This window comes from Salvia hispanica, chromosome 6 (genome assembly GCF_023119035.1).
Source record: "Salvia hispanica cultivar TCC Black 2014 chromosome 6, UniMelb_Shisp_WGS_1.0, whole genome shotgun sequence".
NCBI lineage: Eukaryota > Viridiplantae > Streptophyta > Magnoliopsida > Lamiales > Lamiaceae > Salvia > Salvia hispanica.
In genome coordinates this window covers 35,509,473-35,528,319 of record NC_062970.1, presented here as the reverse complement: position 1 = coordinate 35,528,319, position 18,847 = coordinate 35,509,473, and the positions used below count along the sequence as shown (strand labels likewise).

The window sequence follows — 18,847 nt, the reverse complement described above, 5'->3', positions numbered from 1 at the left end:
ATGGTTGACGCGGAGCGAATGATTGGTTGTAAGGATACAATCATCTAATCAAAGATAAAATAATTAACAAACTTGCATTGGAAATTACACTCTTTTCGTACCATAATAGAAGTCTCGCTTATCCATGTTAGTATCCATCCTATGTTAATTGTCCCGATTCATTTTTTTCTATGAAAAATAATAGACTCCATACTCCATTAACTTTATTTCACTTATATTATATTATAAAACTAATACATACAAATAAAATTCACTTTTTATTATTTTTATTTCACTAACTTTTCTTTATATTTTATAAAACTTGTAAAATTTAATTGGGTCTCGTAATGTAGAATGGAGGCAACACTATACTACTTATATTTGTTACGAGTGGCGGATGCAGGATTTTAATAATGGTGGATCTAAACATAATATATAATAAAATTAAAAAATATATAAAACTAAAAATAATGTTTAAATGTAAAGTCAAATACAATCATATCATAACATTTTGCTTATATTCTTCATCTTCTGAAATCGTTGCATAATAGTTTCATTAGTAACATTAACAAAGACATCCTTTTCAGTGTAAGGAATTAAGTAATCTATAACAGTTTGTCTCTCAAACTATTACTTAGAGAATTCTTGATGAACTTTATTGCTGAAAATGTTCTTTTCACTAAGGCACTAGCAACCAACAAGAAAAATGACAATTTGACTAACAATAAACTAATGGGAAATTTTTATGTTTTCTTGTAGAAACCATCTTCTAAGCAAGACAACCAATCCCAGATACATGTGAAAAAATTTCATCTATCTAGACATTAAAAATAAAGCTTTTATGTTGATTTTCAAGCTCATTCAAAACAACGCCAAAAGTTTTTGATGATAATAATTAGCAAGGCTAAGCAGTTCTCCTAATTAAATAATGTATTGGAAAATTGGGGAAAGATGGAGAATGGGCAGTACGGATTTGAATTCTAGTAGAGAAGTTCAGTTTTCAAATACTCCTAATTACCTATGTTTAAATTTAATTAAATATTAAATAACATTTAATTTAATTTGAATGTGAAATGACTAAAGTACCCCTACAATTGTTTTTGAATATTTGGGGTTCTGTGGGCCCCATGGCTCTTCTTATGTCCGTCCCTGTCGGTTATGCTATCCATTATCCCATAAAATAGAGATATTGGGATAACACAGATTTTAATGTATCATTAATAAAGTAAAGAGATAAAAAGAAAAGTTGTATCATTAGAAAATGAAGACCATTCTATTAAAATAAAAAGAACTATCACAATTAAAAATAAACTATATTTATGAATCAAAGTAAAATGAAAATTCTTTTTATTTTTAATGAACTTAAGAGAGTACATATTAATCATAAGATTAGTCAAAATTAATTGTCGATGTGATATTCCTTAGGAGGTGTTCGGTTGCCAAGATTAAATCTCATGATTAAATATGTATCATGTTTGGTTCATAAGATTGATTCCTACAACTTAATCCTAGATGGATATATAGTCTCATGATAATTAGTCATAGCCTTCCCCCTCCAACTAAAATAATCCTACAACTTAATCTTAAATGGATAGTCTCATGATAATTAGTTATGGCAACCGAACACCACCTTAGTTGTTTCCGACCTTTGAAATTGCACCGATTATACTATTTCTACGGAAAGAATAATAATGTTAACATTTGAATAATAATTGAATATGGACAATGTGTACTTCTTTTAAGTAAAGTATTAAACATTTAAGGGAGAGTAGAAAAAGAGAATAAAATATTAAGATATACTATTATAAAGAATAATAATGTTAACATTTGAATAATAATTGAATATGGACAATGTGTACTTCTTTTAAGTAAAGTATTAAACATTTAAGGGAGAGTAGAAAAAGAGAATAAAATATTAAGATATACTATTATTAGAGATAGCAATGGCACTCTTAAGGATTTGTTAAAATTAATTATGAAGTAAATTTTGTAAGAGACACGAATTTTAATGCATATTTAATAAGATAAGAGAGATATAAAAAAAAGTGATAGAATTTTAATGCATATTTAATAATTTTTATTTTTAAAGGATGAAAGAAGTATATTTGAATCTATAGTATAGTAATATTTTTTTTAATGAGGAGGGTGATTTGTAAGTTTACTTACAATAACGTGCACAACCAGGAATTAAATTTAGTTTTTAATTACTACTTCAGTTTTTTTTTGTCTTTTTATTTTCCATGATATATATTAAGGTTAATTTGCTTAAGATTTCAGTGTTCAATGCCTTCTTTAGGTTTGCTACCCGCGGATTATATGGAGTATGAATTTAAGTAGACCAAAGTTTAGAAGTATTACTATTTTAGAAGTCTACTTTACTCAATGATAAAATATGAGTACTAAATATCATCAATGCAAATCATAATCATTTCATATCCCAAAGCATGTCACTTTCTTATAATCTACTACTAAACTTTAGAGTCCTCAAACATTATCTAATAATGAAAGCATGTCTTCAACTAGTTTATGCGGTTCTGAAAGTTGATTGTCGTCACTTTTTGTAATATACGCTAATTTTGTTTATGGTTTGAATATATAGACTATGACTATCACACAAGTATATTAACAATTAACATTTAATTATGAAAGAGGGACCTCTTATCTAAAAACTACTATAAGAGGACATAAAAGGAAAATATATATGAAGCTGACGATTATTTCTCTAAAGTTAACTATTAGTATTATAAATGATAAATGATTTCGTCGGTGCACTAGTGCTCATTATAATGAAATACTACATAAACAGTGTCATGAGGTTTGAAATTCATGCATGATGTTAGTTGTCCAAAATTTATTTGTCACTTGATTTCTTCATTTATTAAAGTAAATGTACAAATAAATGTCATGAGGTCTGAAATTCAACACAGTATTAATATTATCTTTACTATTATCATGGGCTAGTTTGTAAATCATTTATGCCTTTATGGCGGTGTAATTGAACTATATATATTATCTTAATGTATGTTGCGTACAAGAAAATGGCACAACGAGGTACCGCTAGCGATTATGATTGAAATTTGTGTATTTAGAAAAATAAGTTTCAAGAAACCAAACCTAAGAATGAAATATACGTAAGTTGGAATATTTAATTCATTTAGTAAAACCTGGCAAGTGACACTTCATCAACATTACCTTATTTAATTACATTATAAAAATGAATAATATTGCTACATCTATGCTGGATTTCTATCTTGTGTCAAAGTGTCTTCTATCATTGATTATTTAAGTAATTTAACTAATATAATAGTCAAGAAAATGTAGATTACGCGTACTTCCTTAGATCATGACAAGGACTTCTTTTTATTTAATTAATAAGCTTAAACCACTCTAAAAAGACAGTATACAAATTACAAAGTCAATGCTGAAAAATCAATTACACAGATACAATAATACTCCTCTCATTACTACAAAATATAAAAAACTAAACCAAATAAAAGCAACAACCAAAAAGTATCGGTTACTCATAAATTTGTAACTTATATCCTCTCATTACTTTTTAAACGCATACTCCATATTCTTCATTTTTTTCAGAATCTTTTGGTCATATTGGAGTTTTTAAAAATAATTCAGAAAAAAATAATGGATTTAAGAAACTTCTAGAGAGCGAAGCTAATCAGCATATCCCTCATGAGTTGTAAATTTGTAAGTTGTAACCTTATTTGTGGCCATAAAGGGAAGTTGGGAAATGCACGGACAAATAGTGATTTCTTCAAACTTTTAGGCATGAGGCCAGGCCATATCATGAATCATACATAAATCAAATTTTCGAAATTAACGAGAAATAATTAATAAGATATGATATATGCTATTATACCAAGAATATGTATTTATCTGGTTTGCTTTTATACTAAAAAGGTTATTTAGTTCAAGAGTCCACGCCACAATACATTATTCCGATGACATTATTTCAATTAGTAGATTGTAGTCCGAGTCACTTTTTTTTTTTTTTTTTTTTGCAATCTCAAAAAATGGAAACCATGTAGCTTAATCCCAAAAACTTGCAACTTACAAACTGAAATCGGTGTGTTGCTTAGATGCACAAGTATGTCTACAACTTAAAAAAAAAAAGAATTACTAGTATGCGTATACAACAACTCTAAAAAAATCGAATAATTATGGGCTATAAACGCTTAAGATAGAAGGAAAAATAGAAAATAGTGGCAAGCGGAGAAAATTGAACAACAGAAAAGGACAAAAAAAAAATCATACAAAGTCATTATACAATTCCAATCATGTTTTGGTAAAAGATTTTACCAAATTAAAAATGCTTGAAGTGGTGTGTAGCTATTTGTCAACTGTGAATTCAAACTAAAAAATCTAAGCAAAGTTTGTAAATTGAAAACGATTTGGTTGGTCATATCAGCCGCTTTGGGACCAGTCAATTGAAAAAAGACAAATGAATGATTAAAGGTTCCTAAATTTCTATCAATATATAATTACGAATTGAATAATAGTGTGGGCTTGATTATTGAATCCACACATACATTCATAACAAATACTGTATCATGTATTGAAGAAGTGTGTGAAATTAGATGCTAATATTTCATTCTATGCGAGCTAGTGCATATTTTAACAATACAAAAAATGAAAACAAAGTTACAGAGATGATTGCTTATTCTTTTCCTGAAAACACAGAGCAATGGAATTTGTGTAGATATTTGAGTTTTGAGGCTATGATCAAAGAGAGGTAAGAACATAGACCGTCCCTAGAGAAATAGGGTATAGAGCAATTGCTACATATCCCGTCCAGCGTGGGAATGTTGTGTTGAAGCTAGCGAATCCGCCCATGCCAAGGCATATCAACAGAACTAAGTGAAGCTCCAATGAGACCTCTGATGACAAGTCGCGAAAGTATACTGGCACGAGGAATGGAAGCATACCGATAACATTGCCCATGAACACGCTACCATATAGCTGTTGGAATATAAGATATATGTCAGTTATCTAGCTAACTCTTGTTGCATAGGTACATATTGAGTTAATTATATGTAAATTATACCGAAGACAACAGCAAGGAGTTGGTCTTTTCCGACTTCTGTGAGGCCAACTTAATTGTTTGGAGGATACCGTTATAGTGCAAAGCGAGAGGTAGAACCACATACGAGACCAAGAAGGATGAGACGTTCACTGCTTCAGCAAATCCCAAGATTGATGTCATCAATGGTTGTGAAAGGGACAACGCAATACCAAATCCGAACACCAATGATAAAGTTGCTTTCACGTAGATCAACCAAGAAGTGCTTTTAGCTTGGCTTCTGCTCGTGAATCTACTTAACAACGCCTCTTGCTCCGGATTCTACTTAACAACCAATCATTAATAATGGTTATTCGTTCTACATTAAGATTTTGATAACATATAAATAGTGATATGCTCTTCTGATTTACCTGGGATATGTTGTTTCCTGGTGTTGTTAGTTGTTCTGGTGTCAAATCTAAAAGGGTTAGAGCCAAGTTGGTCATGCCTAATACGAACTCTTCCTGACCGATACTTCCATCACGGGAGGTGTCAAAATATGCTGTGATTTCATCCAAAACTCGGTTCGTGCTAACGTCATCATCCTCCATCTTTACTCCTAACACCAGGACTCTGATTTCTGCAGGTGTTACAGATGAAGTGTTGTCCTTGCCAATTTTGTTGAACAGCCTGTTTAGCATAAATTAATTATGAGGATTAATGTTTAGAATTAATTTATGAAGAGAAATAGAAGATGAAAATTTATGGAACTGACTTTTGTATCTTCCCAATATTAGGCCTGCCATTTGTTGTTAAAAGTTTTAGTAGCTTATCCTTTGCGTGTTTTTCTATCATAAACTCGAAACATCTGTGAAAAGAGGAACAATTAATCGGGGACGGAGAGAGTAAATCATAAATAACCACTCGCGGTATAAAAACCAGTTTCAATCGTAGTAGCAAACCAATCATATTTTATTGTAAAAACAGCTTAGAACCTAAAAATATAAGTCATTATTTCTATAAAAACTAATTTGAGTATATGGTTGATCTCATGTCCCCCATTTCCCAACTCAAAAAGATATTCCTACTTGGCTACTTCAATGGTGTTTTACAATCTAAATCCAATTAATTAGGGTTCGACTATTATAAAACTTCAAGTGCAAAAAAATAAAAATAAAAATAAAAATAAAAATAAAAGTTTCTTCTAACAACCTTTTTCTATGCACCTACCAGCACGACTCAATACAAAACATAATCATGTTGCACAAATTTAAATATTCACCGTTTTAACTTTTAATATTCGCTTTGTGTGACATTCGACGACTTTTACTTGTACAAAAAACGTGGTGAGAGGTTGCCAATTTAATAATAACAATTTTTATCAGAATATTACTGAATTATTTACCAGGGATCTCCAATTGGTGTCTTCTGTGAAGTGGAGTATCAAAGAGAATATACTACAGATTCATTGTTTTCAAATAATGAAGAGATCTTGCGTGTGTTGAACTCTTAATTTGCAAGAACGAGATAATTAATTAGCCAATTGATTTATCAAAATAAGAAATCCATAAATACTTACAAAGCATCATAACGAGCTGCGGAATCGTGCCGAGGAACTGAAAGACGCTGCCTCCGACGACGCCCGGCCCGATGATCTGCAGCCAGAGATCGGAGCCGGCGGCGACGTATTTCCCGCCGAAAGAGAGCAAGATAATGTACACCACGATCATAAACAGTAAACCCAAGCCGTTGGTGGCGCACGGCAGGAAGCCGTACACCGGCTCGCAAGTCACTGTAGTCTCCGCCAGCGGCCACTTCACATAGTTGCCGCTGTCGGATACTGAGCTCCGATCATCCGCCATCGAGCGGCTGCCAACTAGGTGGCTGCTAGCGAGGAGAAATAGCGACGAAATGACGACGAATCGCTTCATCGTCGGGCGGGGTAGGGTTTTGGAGGGAAAATGTTGATGATGTATGGATTGGGAATGGGATGAAGCTGCATGTGGGCTTTATATATGTATTTTTTTTGCGTGTGAGATGGGTCTTGATTTATTTTAGTTGTTACATCTTCCTATAAACAAACTAAAATGAAAAAAAATACAGTAATACTCTATTTATGAATATTATATTTTTTGTGTTGCATTTTGTGTTTTTATAGTATTAATTTTGCGAGGGATGTGATGTGGTAATGTAATAAAATATATGAAGTGAACGTGGGATACTATGAAATTTGGATCCTGGCACGACGGCAGATTCATTTAGATTTTTTAGATCTTAAAATAAAAAGCTATATAAAATATATGTGCATAGCAATAGGCAAAATCAAATTATTTTGGACCTCGCGCATCACATATATTTTGCACGGGTTGAAGAATATTCACTCTTGATCATTAGCCTCTCCAGTTGACATAACCTTTGCTTGCACTCTCTAGAGATTACAAAATACACTACTAAATTTCCTAAATTGTATACACTTTCTAGATGTATACTACAGTTTTTTTTTTTAATTTCCGCGCGCTTTGTTAAATAATTTTTTATATTGGACATAAAGATTCATTTTGTGCATAAAAAATTAGAAAGTATAACCAACAAATTTACTTTAAAAAAAAAATCTAGTTTATAACTATTTTACATTTGAATCAGATAATATATAGTAGTACTATTCAGTATTAACAAAGAGTTAGATAATGACAATGGAGAAAACTTGGGCGTGGGTACGTAACTTTCCCAGTTTTATACGTATATTACATATTTACATGCGTACAAGTATTCCTCACATGTCCAAATTCTGACACTTTTTAAGGTCAAAGTTACACATGTACATACAAATAATTGTAACGAGAAATATGGCACTGTCCAGAACTCAAGGAGCACATGAGAAAGATTTAAAAAGTACTGCATTTTACATTATTAATATATCTATGGTGACAATAGTAACGTGTTCTGTGTAAATAATCAAATTGAATCAATGAGATTTGTTTCGAAATAACGATCTAATTACCAAGGCACTAATCGTGCCTAAAGTTATTATTCTCGTTTTCATCTATATAGGTGAGCTGGTCAAATAAGATTATTTATTAACAATTCCAAGCAATAGTATTTAATAGTAGTAATTCTTTTACACCTAACCAGACTCTTTATATTAACGACTTAAACGATTGACTTGGATTTGTAGTGATTCTTAATCTCTGATTCTATTGTACATCAAATGAAAACAAGGCACGTACGGGTGCTAGAGTGTAAGTGTGCAAATAACGTATTCCGAACCTCTTTTTTTTTTTTATATTTGATTTGATTGATTTAGTAAAGCAAAATTTAACCAAGATTATGGATTATAGAGTTCCGTGAAAAATAATCTAAATCTTAATGCATATAGTCCAATATAGTTGTAGAGCTACCTCCCCTTTAGTACATAATTAGGCACCGAATCTTAGCAACTTGATCAAAACATAGAATAATGAGATTGAGAGAATTTTGAAAACAAGGATGTCATTTTAAGGAGGTTTTAGTTCATTTTAGAAAATTTGGATTTTAAAACACCAAGATCATTTTTAGATTGTCTTAATTAGTTAATTTAGATAATTAGTATTTTAAAAATTCATAAGTCGTTTTAGACTTTTAGTACAGACATACTTATGTTTTTGAAGAGAACCTTCACAAAATCAAAATGACCACTTTTACCCAAGAATGCTTCGCGTTGCTACTAAAATACTCCTACTACTGCAAGTGGCCAATGTTATTCTAGTATAACTAAATCTAAGTACTCCTACATTTGAGATTTGAGATGTGTTTGTTACAACTAATTAGAAACAGAATTAAAACAAAAACAAAGGAAACAATAGCTTCAACGTTGACATAAAACACACACCAAAGGAATTTGTGCAGATATTGGGGTTTTGAGGGTATTAAGGAAGAGAGGTAAGAACATAGACCGTCCCTAGAGAAATAGGGTATAGAGCTAGCGCTACATATCCCGTCCAACGTGGAAACTTTGTGTTGAAGCTAGTGTATCCGCCCATGAAGATGCATATCAACACAACTAAGTGAAGCTCCATCGAGACATCTGATGACAAGTCGCGAAAATATACTGGGATGAGGAATGGAAGCAAACTGATAACATTGCCCATGAACACTCCACCATATAGCTGTTGGAATATAAGATATATCTCAGTCGTCTAACCATCGATGGTATATTGAGTTACACATAAGAAGAATATATATATATATATAAAAAAAATATACCGTAGAGAGCTGCAACGAGTTGCTCTTCTTTGAGTTCTTTGAGGCCAAATTAATTGTTTGGAGGATAGTGTGATAATGCAGAGCGAGAGGTAGAACCACATACGAAACCCAGAAGGATGAGACGTTCACTGCTTTAGCGAACGCCATGATTGATGTCATCAATGGCTTTGAAAGGGACAACGCAATACCAAATCCGAACGCCAATGATAAAGTTGCTCTCCACCAAGAAGTGCTCGCAACTTGGCTTGTCACCGTGATTCTACTTAGCAGCGGCTCCTGCTCTGAACCGCCATTCTGCATATTTTTATTTTTTCTATAATTGCAACAATGCATATATATATAGGTATACTAGTATGTAACCAACACAGTTTAGTACGAAAGAAAATAAACAAAATATGATAAGAACGCACATTTTTGGTGATCAGCGCTTACCTGGGCTATGTTGTTTATTTGTGTGGTTGTTTGACCTAAAAGGGCTCGAACTAACTTGTTCATGCCTTTTTCGAACTCTGTCTGATCGATATAACCATCATTGTTGGTGTCAAAATATGATTCGATTTCTCCCAAATGCAGGTTTGTGTTTACTCCTAAGACCAGGCCTCTTATTTCTTTAGGTGTTACATATAAAGAATTGTTGTTGTTCTTGGCAATTTTGTTGAACAAGCTGTTAGGCATTTTGTGAGGATTAATGAACAGTGATGAGCAATACAAAAAAGGATATTAGTTTATGGAACTGACTTTTGTATCTTCTCCCTATTAGGCCTGCCATTTGCTGTTAAAAGTTTGAGTAGCTTATCCTTGGCGTATTTATCTACAATAAACTCGAAACATCTGTTCTGTATCCACGGCTGGAACGACTGCACAAAATAAATACTCCATCAACTTTGTGAAACAAACATATATAAAGTAGCTTATCTATACCTGAATCAAAATGTAAGCGAAGAGCAAAACAAGCGTGACGATGAGAGCAAAGAGAATGATGAGTTTTTTGGCGAAGGATGAGGTGAAAATGTTTTGAAGCTCAAGGATGAGATATGGAAGTGAAGCTGCCAAGACTAGCCTCGCTGTCCAGCTGGTTTCGTCATCTGTAACGACGCAGGAGCCTACCAGATGCTCAATGAGTGTATTGTTCTCAGCATCACTTTCTTGGTTTTCAAGGGGCTTAGAGCTTCCCATAACGATGGTAAGGCCCCATATCAATGTTAGAAGAATCACTACTCCTCCGAGCACCATCCCCATCCCTGATCTCACCCGTGCTTGAGCCTCTTCCGCGGAACCAGTAAGCAAAGGTACTTGCATTGGTCATTCATACATACAAAAGAATGTGGTTAATGCTGGTAAATCCATTTTTGCAGTAGTACTATTTTTTTTTTTTATCGAAGTAACTTTTAATCTTAAGAAAAAATCATGTTTAACTTTAACTTCTTATAGGTAACGTACAAAATACTTAACTTATTTCCTACTCCCTCGTTTCATAGTAATGGAGGCGTTTCTTTTCGGCACGGAGATTAAGAAAAATTGTGTTAGGTGAGTTAAATAAAGAGAGAGTAAAGTGGAAAATGAAAAAGGTAGAGAGATGAAAAGAGAATAAAGTGTAAGAGAGAGTAAAGTAAGTGTGAAAAAATGTGTTGACTTTTACTAAAAAGGGAAATGACTCAATTACTATATATGGAACGTACCAAAATGACAAAATGACTCTATTACTGTGGAACAAAGGGAGTACTACTTATAGGAAACACGATTGACTTACTGTAAGGTGGCGTTCGGTTGCCATGACTAATTATCATGAGACTATCCATCTAGGATTAAGTTGTGGGATTATTTTAGTTGGAGGGGAAGGCTATGACTAATAATTCTTCAAATGTATATCAGGCATGGTTAGGAGGAATGTAGGAGAAAAAGAGTGTTTATTGTGTATTCCTTGATGATTTCTACTTCACATATTGCACCCTTTTTATAGGTGTTATACGAATACATACAAGGCATGGTATCAATGATATCAATCTATATTTAATGCTATCACTCTATTTTTTGTTTTTTAAAAGGAATGGTTAGGTCCCCCCGGGTTTTTGTTTAATCCATATTTTGCCATAGCCTGGGTGAACCTTCCAAACCCAAAACCCCCCGGGGACTCCGGGGTCCTTTTAAGGTTTTTTAAAATACACCCTTTTTCCCCCTTCGACCCCCCCTCAAAACCCCTTTAAGTGCCTCCATAAAACTTCCCTCTTCAATTCTCCTTTGGAGAAAGATTTTGACATCAACTGTTTGGGAAAAGAATCGATAATAGCACTCGAATGGTGTTCATCTTTGCTCCCGGGGGGAAAACCCCCGGCCATAGTCTACTCCTTTTGGTTGTACCTTTTACCAACCGTCCCTTTGTCCCTTTTCTTTAACCACCCGGGCCTTCGTTTATTAAAAACCCCCACTTGAAACCCAAACCCGCCTTTTTTCCGTCTCGGTATCTTGCTTTTTTTCCCAAAAGGCCTTTTTTCTAACGCCCCCTTTTTTTTAGCATTCCCTTTTTCGCCAATGTTTGTGTTTTTTGGCTTTTCTACCGTGGGGGATTTCTTCTTCTTCATATACCCCCTCAAATGCGGAAAGCCTTTTCCCGAGAGTTGCCCTTTTGGCCATGTTGACTAGAGTATTTGGGCCTTTTTGCCTATAACATGGGGCCGATTTTTGGGCTCCTCTCGTTGGGTTTTGGGTGGTAGTTTATTTTTCCTCCAACCCCCTTCATTTCATCCTTTTCTTCCACCAAATCAAGATTTTGGTTCTTTTTGGGCTTAACCCCCTCAATATTCGCCTCATGGCCGGGCCACCATTTTAAAAAAAGATCACTATCAATATTCATCATGAGGGGGAGATGTATCGAAGTACTTACGGATATCAAAAGGATTTCCGATGGTGTCCCCGACGGGGAGGCTATATTTCGTAGTTTGGGCCGATGTTTAAAATTTCGGTCCCCTTTTATTTGCGGAGGGATCTCGACTTTGAAAACCCGGGCCAGGGGGTCACTATCACTACTCCCCCGACCCCCTTAAGGGGGTTTAAAAAAAATAGTCCCCTTTTTCAAAAAAAATCACAGCCGTGGGGGTTTTGAACAGCGACGCCGGGGGAAGCAACGGTCCCCTTTTCGAGAGGCCCCATATCCCACAAACACACATTTTTCCCACAAGGGGATAGTTTAGTTCGTTCATGTTTTATATGGACAAAAACCCAAATCCGAACACTCGAGGCCGAAGTGTCAAGGGGGCGGGGCTGGGAGAGAAACTTTAGCTGGGGCGGGGGGGTTTGGGGCTGGGGGGTAATCGGTTCGTTAGGGTAGGCCGGGGGCCGCAACCCCTCAGCCAAAAAAACCCGGGGGATTTGATTCAATGAGCATGACGAGCCATTTCTAGGGGAGGGGATTTTTCCTCCCAAAACACCATTTTGCTTGGGATGGACATGTGGTTTGGTGAACCAGGGCCCTTTTTCATGACAGGGTTTTCATCTTTAAGTTTACAAATTTCCCCCCCCTTGTCGAAACCGGGGTTTTTTTATTTTTTCGAAACCGGTTTGCACAAGGGCATAGAAATGGGAAAGTGTTTTAAAAAACCCCATTTTTTTTTTTTTCATAAAAAAAAACCCGTCATGCGGGCAATCATCTATAAAAAAAGGAAATATTTGAACCCTTTGTCCCCCCAAAACCGGAGTGGGCCCCACACACAATGAACTAGTGAAAAAGGAGAATCAACCCGGGTATTATTTGATTTATAAAAGTTTTCTATGGCTCTTGGGCCCAAAACACAAGTTTCACAATACATATTTGATTAAATTTAGGGAAAAAGAATTTTTTAACCCGTGGAAGATGTCCTAAAGGGTTTTTGTAAAAACCAAATTTTTATTTTCAGATCCGTGAGTTAGTAAGGCTTCCTTTTTTGGGGTATCTCACGACGTAATACCCCCGGGGCCCCCCTTCCCCGTCCAATAATTTCCCCCCCCCGATATCCCCCAAATCAAAAGTTTGGTTTCAAAGAGAAAAGGGAATTTTAAATTTTTTTTGTCACAGACCCATTGATAACAATTTGTGTGACATGGAAGGAACATATGGGTGGATAAGGTCGAGGGTGAAATTTTGACAAACCTTTCCCTTCTACGAAGTAAATTCTCCACCGTTTTAATATGACCCTTTTTTTGCCCTAAGGGTACCCCATATATCTTTATATCTAAAAATGGTGTCGAGGGCCCCCAATCAAAAATCCCCAAACATTTTTTATTTTCGGATGAAAGAAAAGGCGTAGGGCGGGGAAATTTTCGAGCACTTAAACGCTTTTTACAAATTAAGGGGGATTTTGGGGTTTTTTTGATTTTGGGGGGTCGGTTTTGGGGGTTTTTTTTCATTTCGGGGGGCTCTTTTGGGAAATTTTTCAATGTCCCGGGGGCTAATTTTTGGAGTTTTTTTTTGGTAGGGTTTAAATTGGTATAATTCAAAAAATGGGGGGGTTTTAGAATAAATTTTCAAACCCAATTTACCCCCTCCCACATCTCCCACATTCGGCGCCCCCACATCAAAAATTCTCTCCGTTCGGGAAATGCTCCGCCTTTCCCCCTTCCCTTCCGGGCGACGGATGCTATCCCCACGGGTATTCCCCCCCCTCCCCCGCCCCTCTTGGGCCCCCGAAGGGTTTCCCCCACGGCGGGACCGGGGGTTTCTTTCCCCCCCGCCACGGGGGAAAGAGCCCGACCCCTTTCCCAACGGTGCCGGGACGGGGGTTGTTCTTTTGGGCCCTTTCCCCCCCCCACCACTCCGGGAGCCGTGGAGTTCAAAACATGTTTTCCCCCGTTTTTTTTTTTTTTTTTCCACTGCCGGAAAAACACCAATTTTGATTTGTCTTCGTCCGGGCCCCTTTTCCCAATTTTTCCATTCCCCCCCACCCGGGTAATTTAGAGGGCCGCGGTTTGCTGCCGGATTTTTTCCACGGATGGGTCATGCAACCCGCCCCAATCCCTTTTGTGCCCGGGGGCCCCCCGTTGTAGGACAACGGGCGGGGGTGTGGAATAATTTTCGCCGTTTAGTCTTTCTCCGATGACTAACGGTGAAGAATCAATTCTCTGAGACTCTGGTTTGTGTGGAGATTCTGGGGGGATTATTTGATTTTGGGTGTGCGCCATACTTGTGCGCATGAATTCGGCAAACATTCGAGCAAATTGCTCTGTTTCCGTTAGTTTTGGTTGTTCATCGTTTTCTGACATGGTTTATGGTTTTGGCAGGATCTGCCGGATTTTGGTTAAAGGGTTCGGGATTGGTCCGAGACAGTGATGAGACTACTCTGAGTCTCACCCCTGCTCTGATACCATCTTCAAATGTATATCAGGCATGGTTAGGAGGAATGTAGGAGAAAAAGAGTGTTTATTGTGTATTCCTTGATGACATATTGCACCCTTTTTATAGGTGTTATACGAATACATACAAGGCATGGTATCAATGATATCAATCTATATTTAATGCTATCACTCTATTTTTCCTGATTATATGGAGTATCAATGTGATTGGCAGCTCACAATCTTTTCTTTATTTAACAATAATCATGAGACTATTCATATAGGATTAAGTTGTGAGGGTCAATCTTATGAACCAAACATGATACATATTTTTAATCATGAGATTTAGTCTTGCCAACCGAACACTCCTAACATGATTATGATACTAATACAGTCTACAAAACAATTTTTTATTAATAAAACACCAAGTATGTGGGAATTTAGAAATGTTCAATTCCAACAATTTTATTAACGTCCACATCGGAAAATAAAAATACCTAAAACCCTTCTTTTGGTCTCCCATTTATATTAATATTTAATATTTAATACGGAGTATAACTAGTTCTCTGGAGAAACAATCTTTCTATTCCAGTAAAAATATAATCAAATAACCACTACTCTGATATCTTTCCTCAAAACTAAAATATGGTAAACGTATCGCTATTCACTACCAAACATATTCCTCCTATAAAGAAACCGAATACTATAAATGATACTCACGTATTTTACGATCAAATTCCTACATTAACCCCTCAATTATATGTATATCTACTCCAATTTCGAATTTCAGCTCAAATGCAAATATAAATACCCTAATTATACGAATATTAGACCATTTTTTGAATTTGATTTCAAATTTCCCAATTATACGGTAGACCAATTTTAAACATCATTAGAATTATAATTAAGAGTCAAAATGCGTAAAGTTAAATATATATGCATGAGATATTCATATATACTTACAAAGCATTATAACCAGCTGCGGAATCGTGCCGAGGAACTGAAAGACGCTACCTCCGACGACGCCCGGGCCGATGATCTGCAGCCACATATCTGAGCCGGCGGCAACGTATTTCCCGCCGAAAGACAGCAAGATGTTGTACACGACGATCATAAACAACAAACCCAAACCGTTGGTGGCACACGGCAGGAAGCCGTACACCGGCTCGCAAGTCACCGTAGTCACCAACACCGGATAATTTCTCCGATCATCCACGATCGAGCGGCTTTGAGCTAGCTGGCTGCTAGCGAGGAGATAGAGCGACGAAACGACGACGAGTCGGTTCATGGTTTTGGAGGGAAAATGTGGAGTTAGGGTTTTTTTGGGTATGGAATGGGATTTAATTGGGGGTTTATGTAGAATGGGATGAAGCTGCATGTGGGGGTTTTATTTTTTTTTTTTCGTACATGGGGGGTTTTATTTTTATATGTATTGTTCTAGCGTGTGCTTCTTGAGTAATATTAGTACCATATTTTGTGTTGCATTTTGTATTTTTTATTTTATTGATTTTGCGAGAGATATGAGTTTGTAATGTAATAAATACATGAAAAAGGTTTACTAGGAAATTAATTTGGATCCTCGCAAATATTAGTATAAAATTATGAAGCCATATAAAATATGTGCATAGAATTAAATAGGTTTGCACTGGTAGAAGATCTTCATAGTTAGTTATAGTAATACAACTTACTACTAAATTTACTAAAATTAACGTAGCATTATGTTGTCTAGCATATATACAATATATTACTCTTTTTTTCAGATGTTTTTTTTTTATTATTATTAGACAAAAAGGTTCATTTTCTTCGTATAGAAATTACTCCCTTCGTCCATGATTAAATGTCTCATATTTGACCAACAGGTGTTTTAAGAAATTGTTTGACTTTATGTAGTAAAGTGGGTAGAAATTTTATTAGAGCATCTACAATGGAAGACCTAGTGAAAGCCCTAGTGGTTGCCACATCAGCATGTCCTATCTTTCTCAATGATGGAGCCCTAGTGAATGTCATATCTCTTATCCACTTTTCATTTTAATTTTAAATCATTGTTTTTAAATTTTATTTTTAATTAAACTAAAATACCAAAATATATTATATTAAACACCACAAATGCAAAAAAAAAAAAAAGAAAACTACATTACTTAATTTAAAAGTGAAACTACATCATACTTAGCTAAAAAAAAATACTACATTAAAACTAAAATACTAAATTAAAAAAAAAACCAAACTAGTCATCTAAATTCAACCTCTGTGCCAAATTCTTGATCATATTCTTAGTCCTCTGTCGGGCTTCCAGATCGGTTTCCTGACGAAGACTGTTTTGGGCGTCAAGTATAAACCTATACTCAACCACCTCGCGATAACCTCCGAACTCCTCGATCGCCCTGTCCATAAGCTGAGCAGATGGAGGAGGCGCAGCCTGCGGGGGAGCCGTCGATCCAGACGTACCCGCCTTCGCCTTCCCTTTGGCCTGGGCTTTGGCAGCCTTGGTGCCAATGAGACGTCTAATAGTAGACGTAGGCGTGCCGGAACTCCCTTCCGGTCAGGAGGTTGCCCACAACTAGGCTCCATATCCTCAACCCGATACTCCTCGGTGCCGAAGAACGGATCGAACTCAGAGTGCGAGGCGAAAGTGGATCCTACAGATCCAGGGCGTCTCAACCCGGTAGTCTTCATGGCCGGGCCACCGAGGAGCGCCGCCTCCGCCTCTGCCAAACATGGGCATATCGTCGTCGACATTATGGGGGTTTGGGAATTGACTCGGATCCATTGTTGAAAGTGTGGATATTGAGAAAATAGAGAAGAGAAAGTGAAAGGTTTGGTTTGTGAAAAGTGAAGAAAATAGAGTATTTATAGTGGTTTAAATTAGGGTTAAATAATTTAAAATTAAAAAAAAAAACGGAAAAGATCGGGCTCGGGCTCGGGCGCGCCTCTGCAATGGGCGACCGAACTCTCGATCGTCCTCGGGCGTGACCGAGACCTGCAATGATGCCCGATCATGCCCGAGCCCGATCTCGGGCGATAGGGCGTGAGATCGGGCATCCATTGTGAATGTTCTTACAATGTATGGGCACATTCTAAGCTTCCCCTTAAATTTTCTATACGCTAGCAATTTTTTTTCTTTTGAGTACCCACGCTGCAACAAGAAAAACACGTCAAAGACGTTTTTTAAATGCAATTAAAGATGTTAAATTGTGTTTCTAAATATATCATCAATGCTTTAAAAAAACATATTTATTGTTAATGTGTCAACTAACATTAGAGGCTGCAAATGGAAGCGTTCCTAAATAGCAAAAGATTAAGTTAATTTGTCCTTAATTTAAGAATGCTTTCTTTTTTCATCCAAATTTGTTACTCCCTAGGTCCACAAAATATAGTCTCATTTGTGGACAACGCGGATTTTAATTAGAATTTGGTAAAGTATGAAAGAAAATGAGAAAAGGTGGGTAAAATAAGAGAAATGAGAGAAAAAGTGGGTAAAGTTTGAGAGGAAAACTTTCTATTTATAAAAATGTGACTATTTTTTACAGACATCCCAAAATGACAAAACGAGACTATTTTTCGTTGACGAATAGAATGGAGTATTATATTTAAAAAAATTCTAAGGAAAGTAATTGTGTCCCGATTTTTTAATCTTTAAAAATTAAGTGTTTTCAGTGCCACTTCTATGTAAAGCATAAGAGATGCATATAATTACCTAAGTTTGGATACATTTGTACGCATTATCCTTATTTAAATTCGCCGGTAGGTGGGCCCATTATCTAAAATCTTCATTTAGCAATTTTACCTAACACTACGGCTAATGATGAAACAAGAAATGAAATAGACAACAACTCATTTTTTTATTTACGACATAGGTTTTTAGTAAACATAACATAAGCATGGAAGACTCCTCTTTCATGGACCATTACAAAATTATTAATCAATTTAGGTTCAATTTTATATTTTTCTTGACTTTTATTAATTACCCTTTTTTTCCAACTAAATTGAGTCGTATTTTTTTTGGGATGTCCAACTAAGTTGAATCATTTCATTTTCTGATAAAAAATAAAACATTCAATCACTCTTACTTTATTCTATCATATACTTTACTCTAACTTTATCTTTCCTACTTTATTCCCTCCATTTTTCCAACACAATTTTCAATCTTCGTGCCCAAAATTTTTGACTCAACTTAATTGGGACATAAGAAATATTAGTAATTACTACAAACTTGTTCCTAAATACAAGGTCCTAAAAAGAACGAAGCATATCGTTACTGACCAAGGGAGTAAGCCAAGACCCGTGACACCGTCTGATTTAAATTGTAATTTT

General features: G+C 35.6%; 1 protein-coding gene across 1 annotated transcript; it reads right to left on the bottom strand.

The window, feature by feature from the left end:
- Window positions 1-4,547: 4,547 nt before the first annotated feature.
- LOC125197094 (sodium/calcium exchanger NCL2-like) lies at window positions 4,548-10,417 on the bottom strand. Its single transcript, XM_048095798.1, has 6 exons — window positions 10,157-10,417; window positions 10,067-10,092; window positions 5,769-5,861; window positions 5,425-5,683; window positions 5,039-5,335; window positions 4,548-4,953 (listed from the first exon to the last, which is right to left on the bottom strand). The coding sequence occupies exons 1-6, from the start codon at window positions 10,409-10,411 to the stop codon at window positions 4,717-4,719; spliced, it is 1,167 nt and encodes a 388-aa protein (XP_047951755.1). The 5' UTR covers window positions 10,412-10,417; the 3' UTR covers window positions 4,548-4,716.
- Window positions 10,418-18,847: the final 8,430 nt, after the last annotated feature.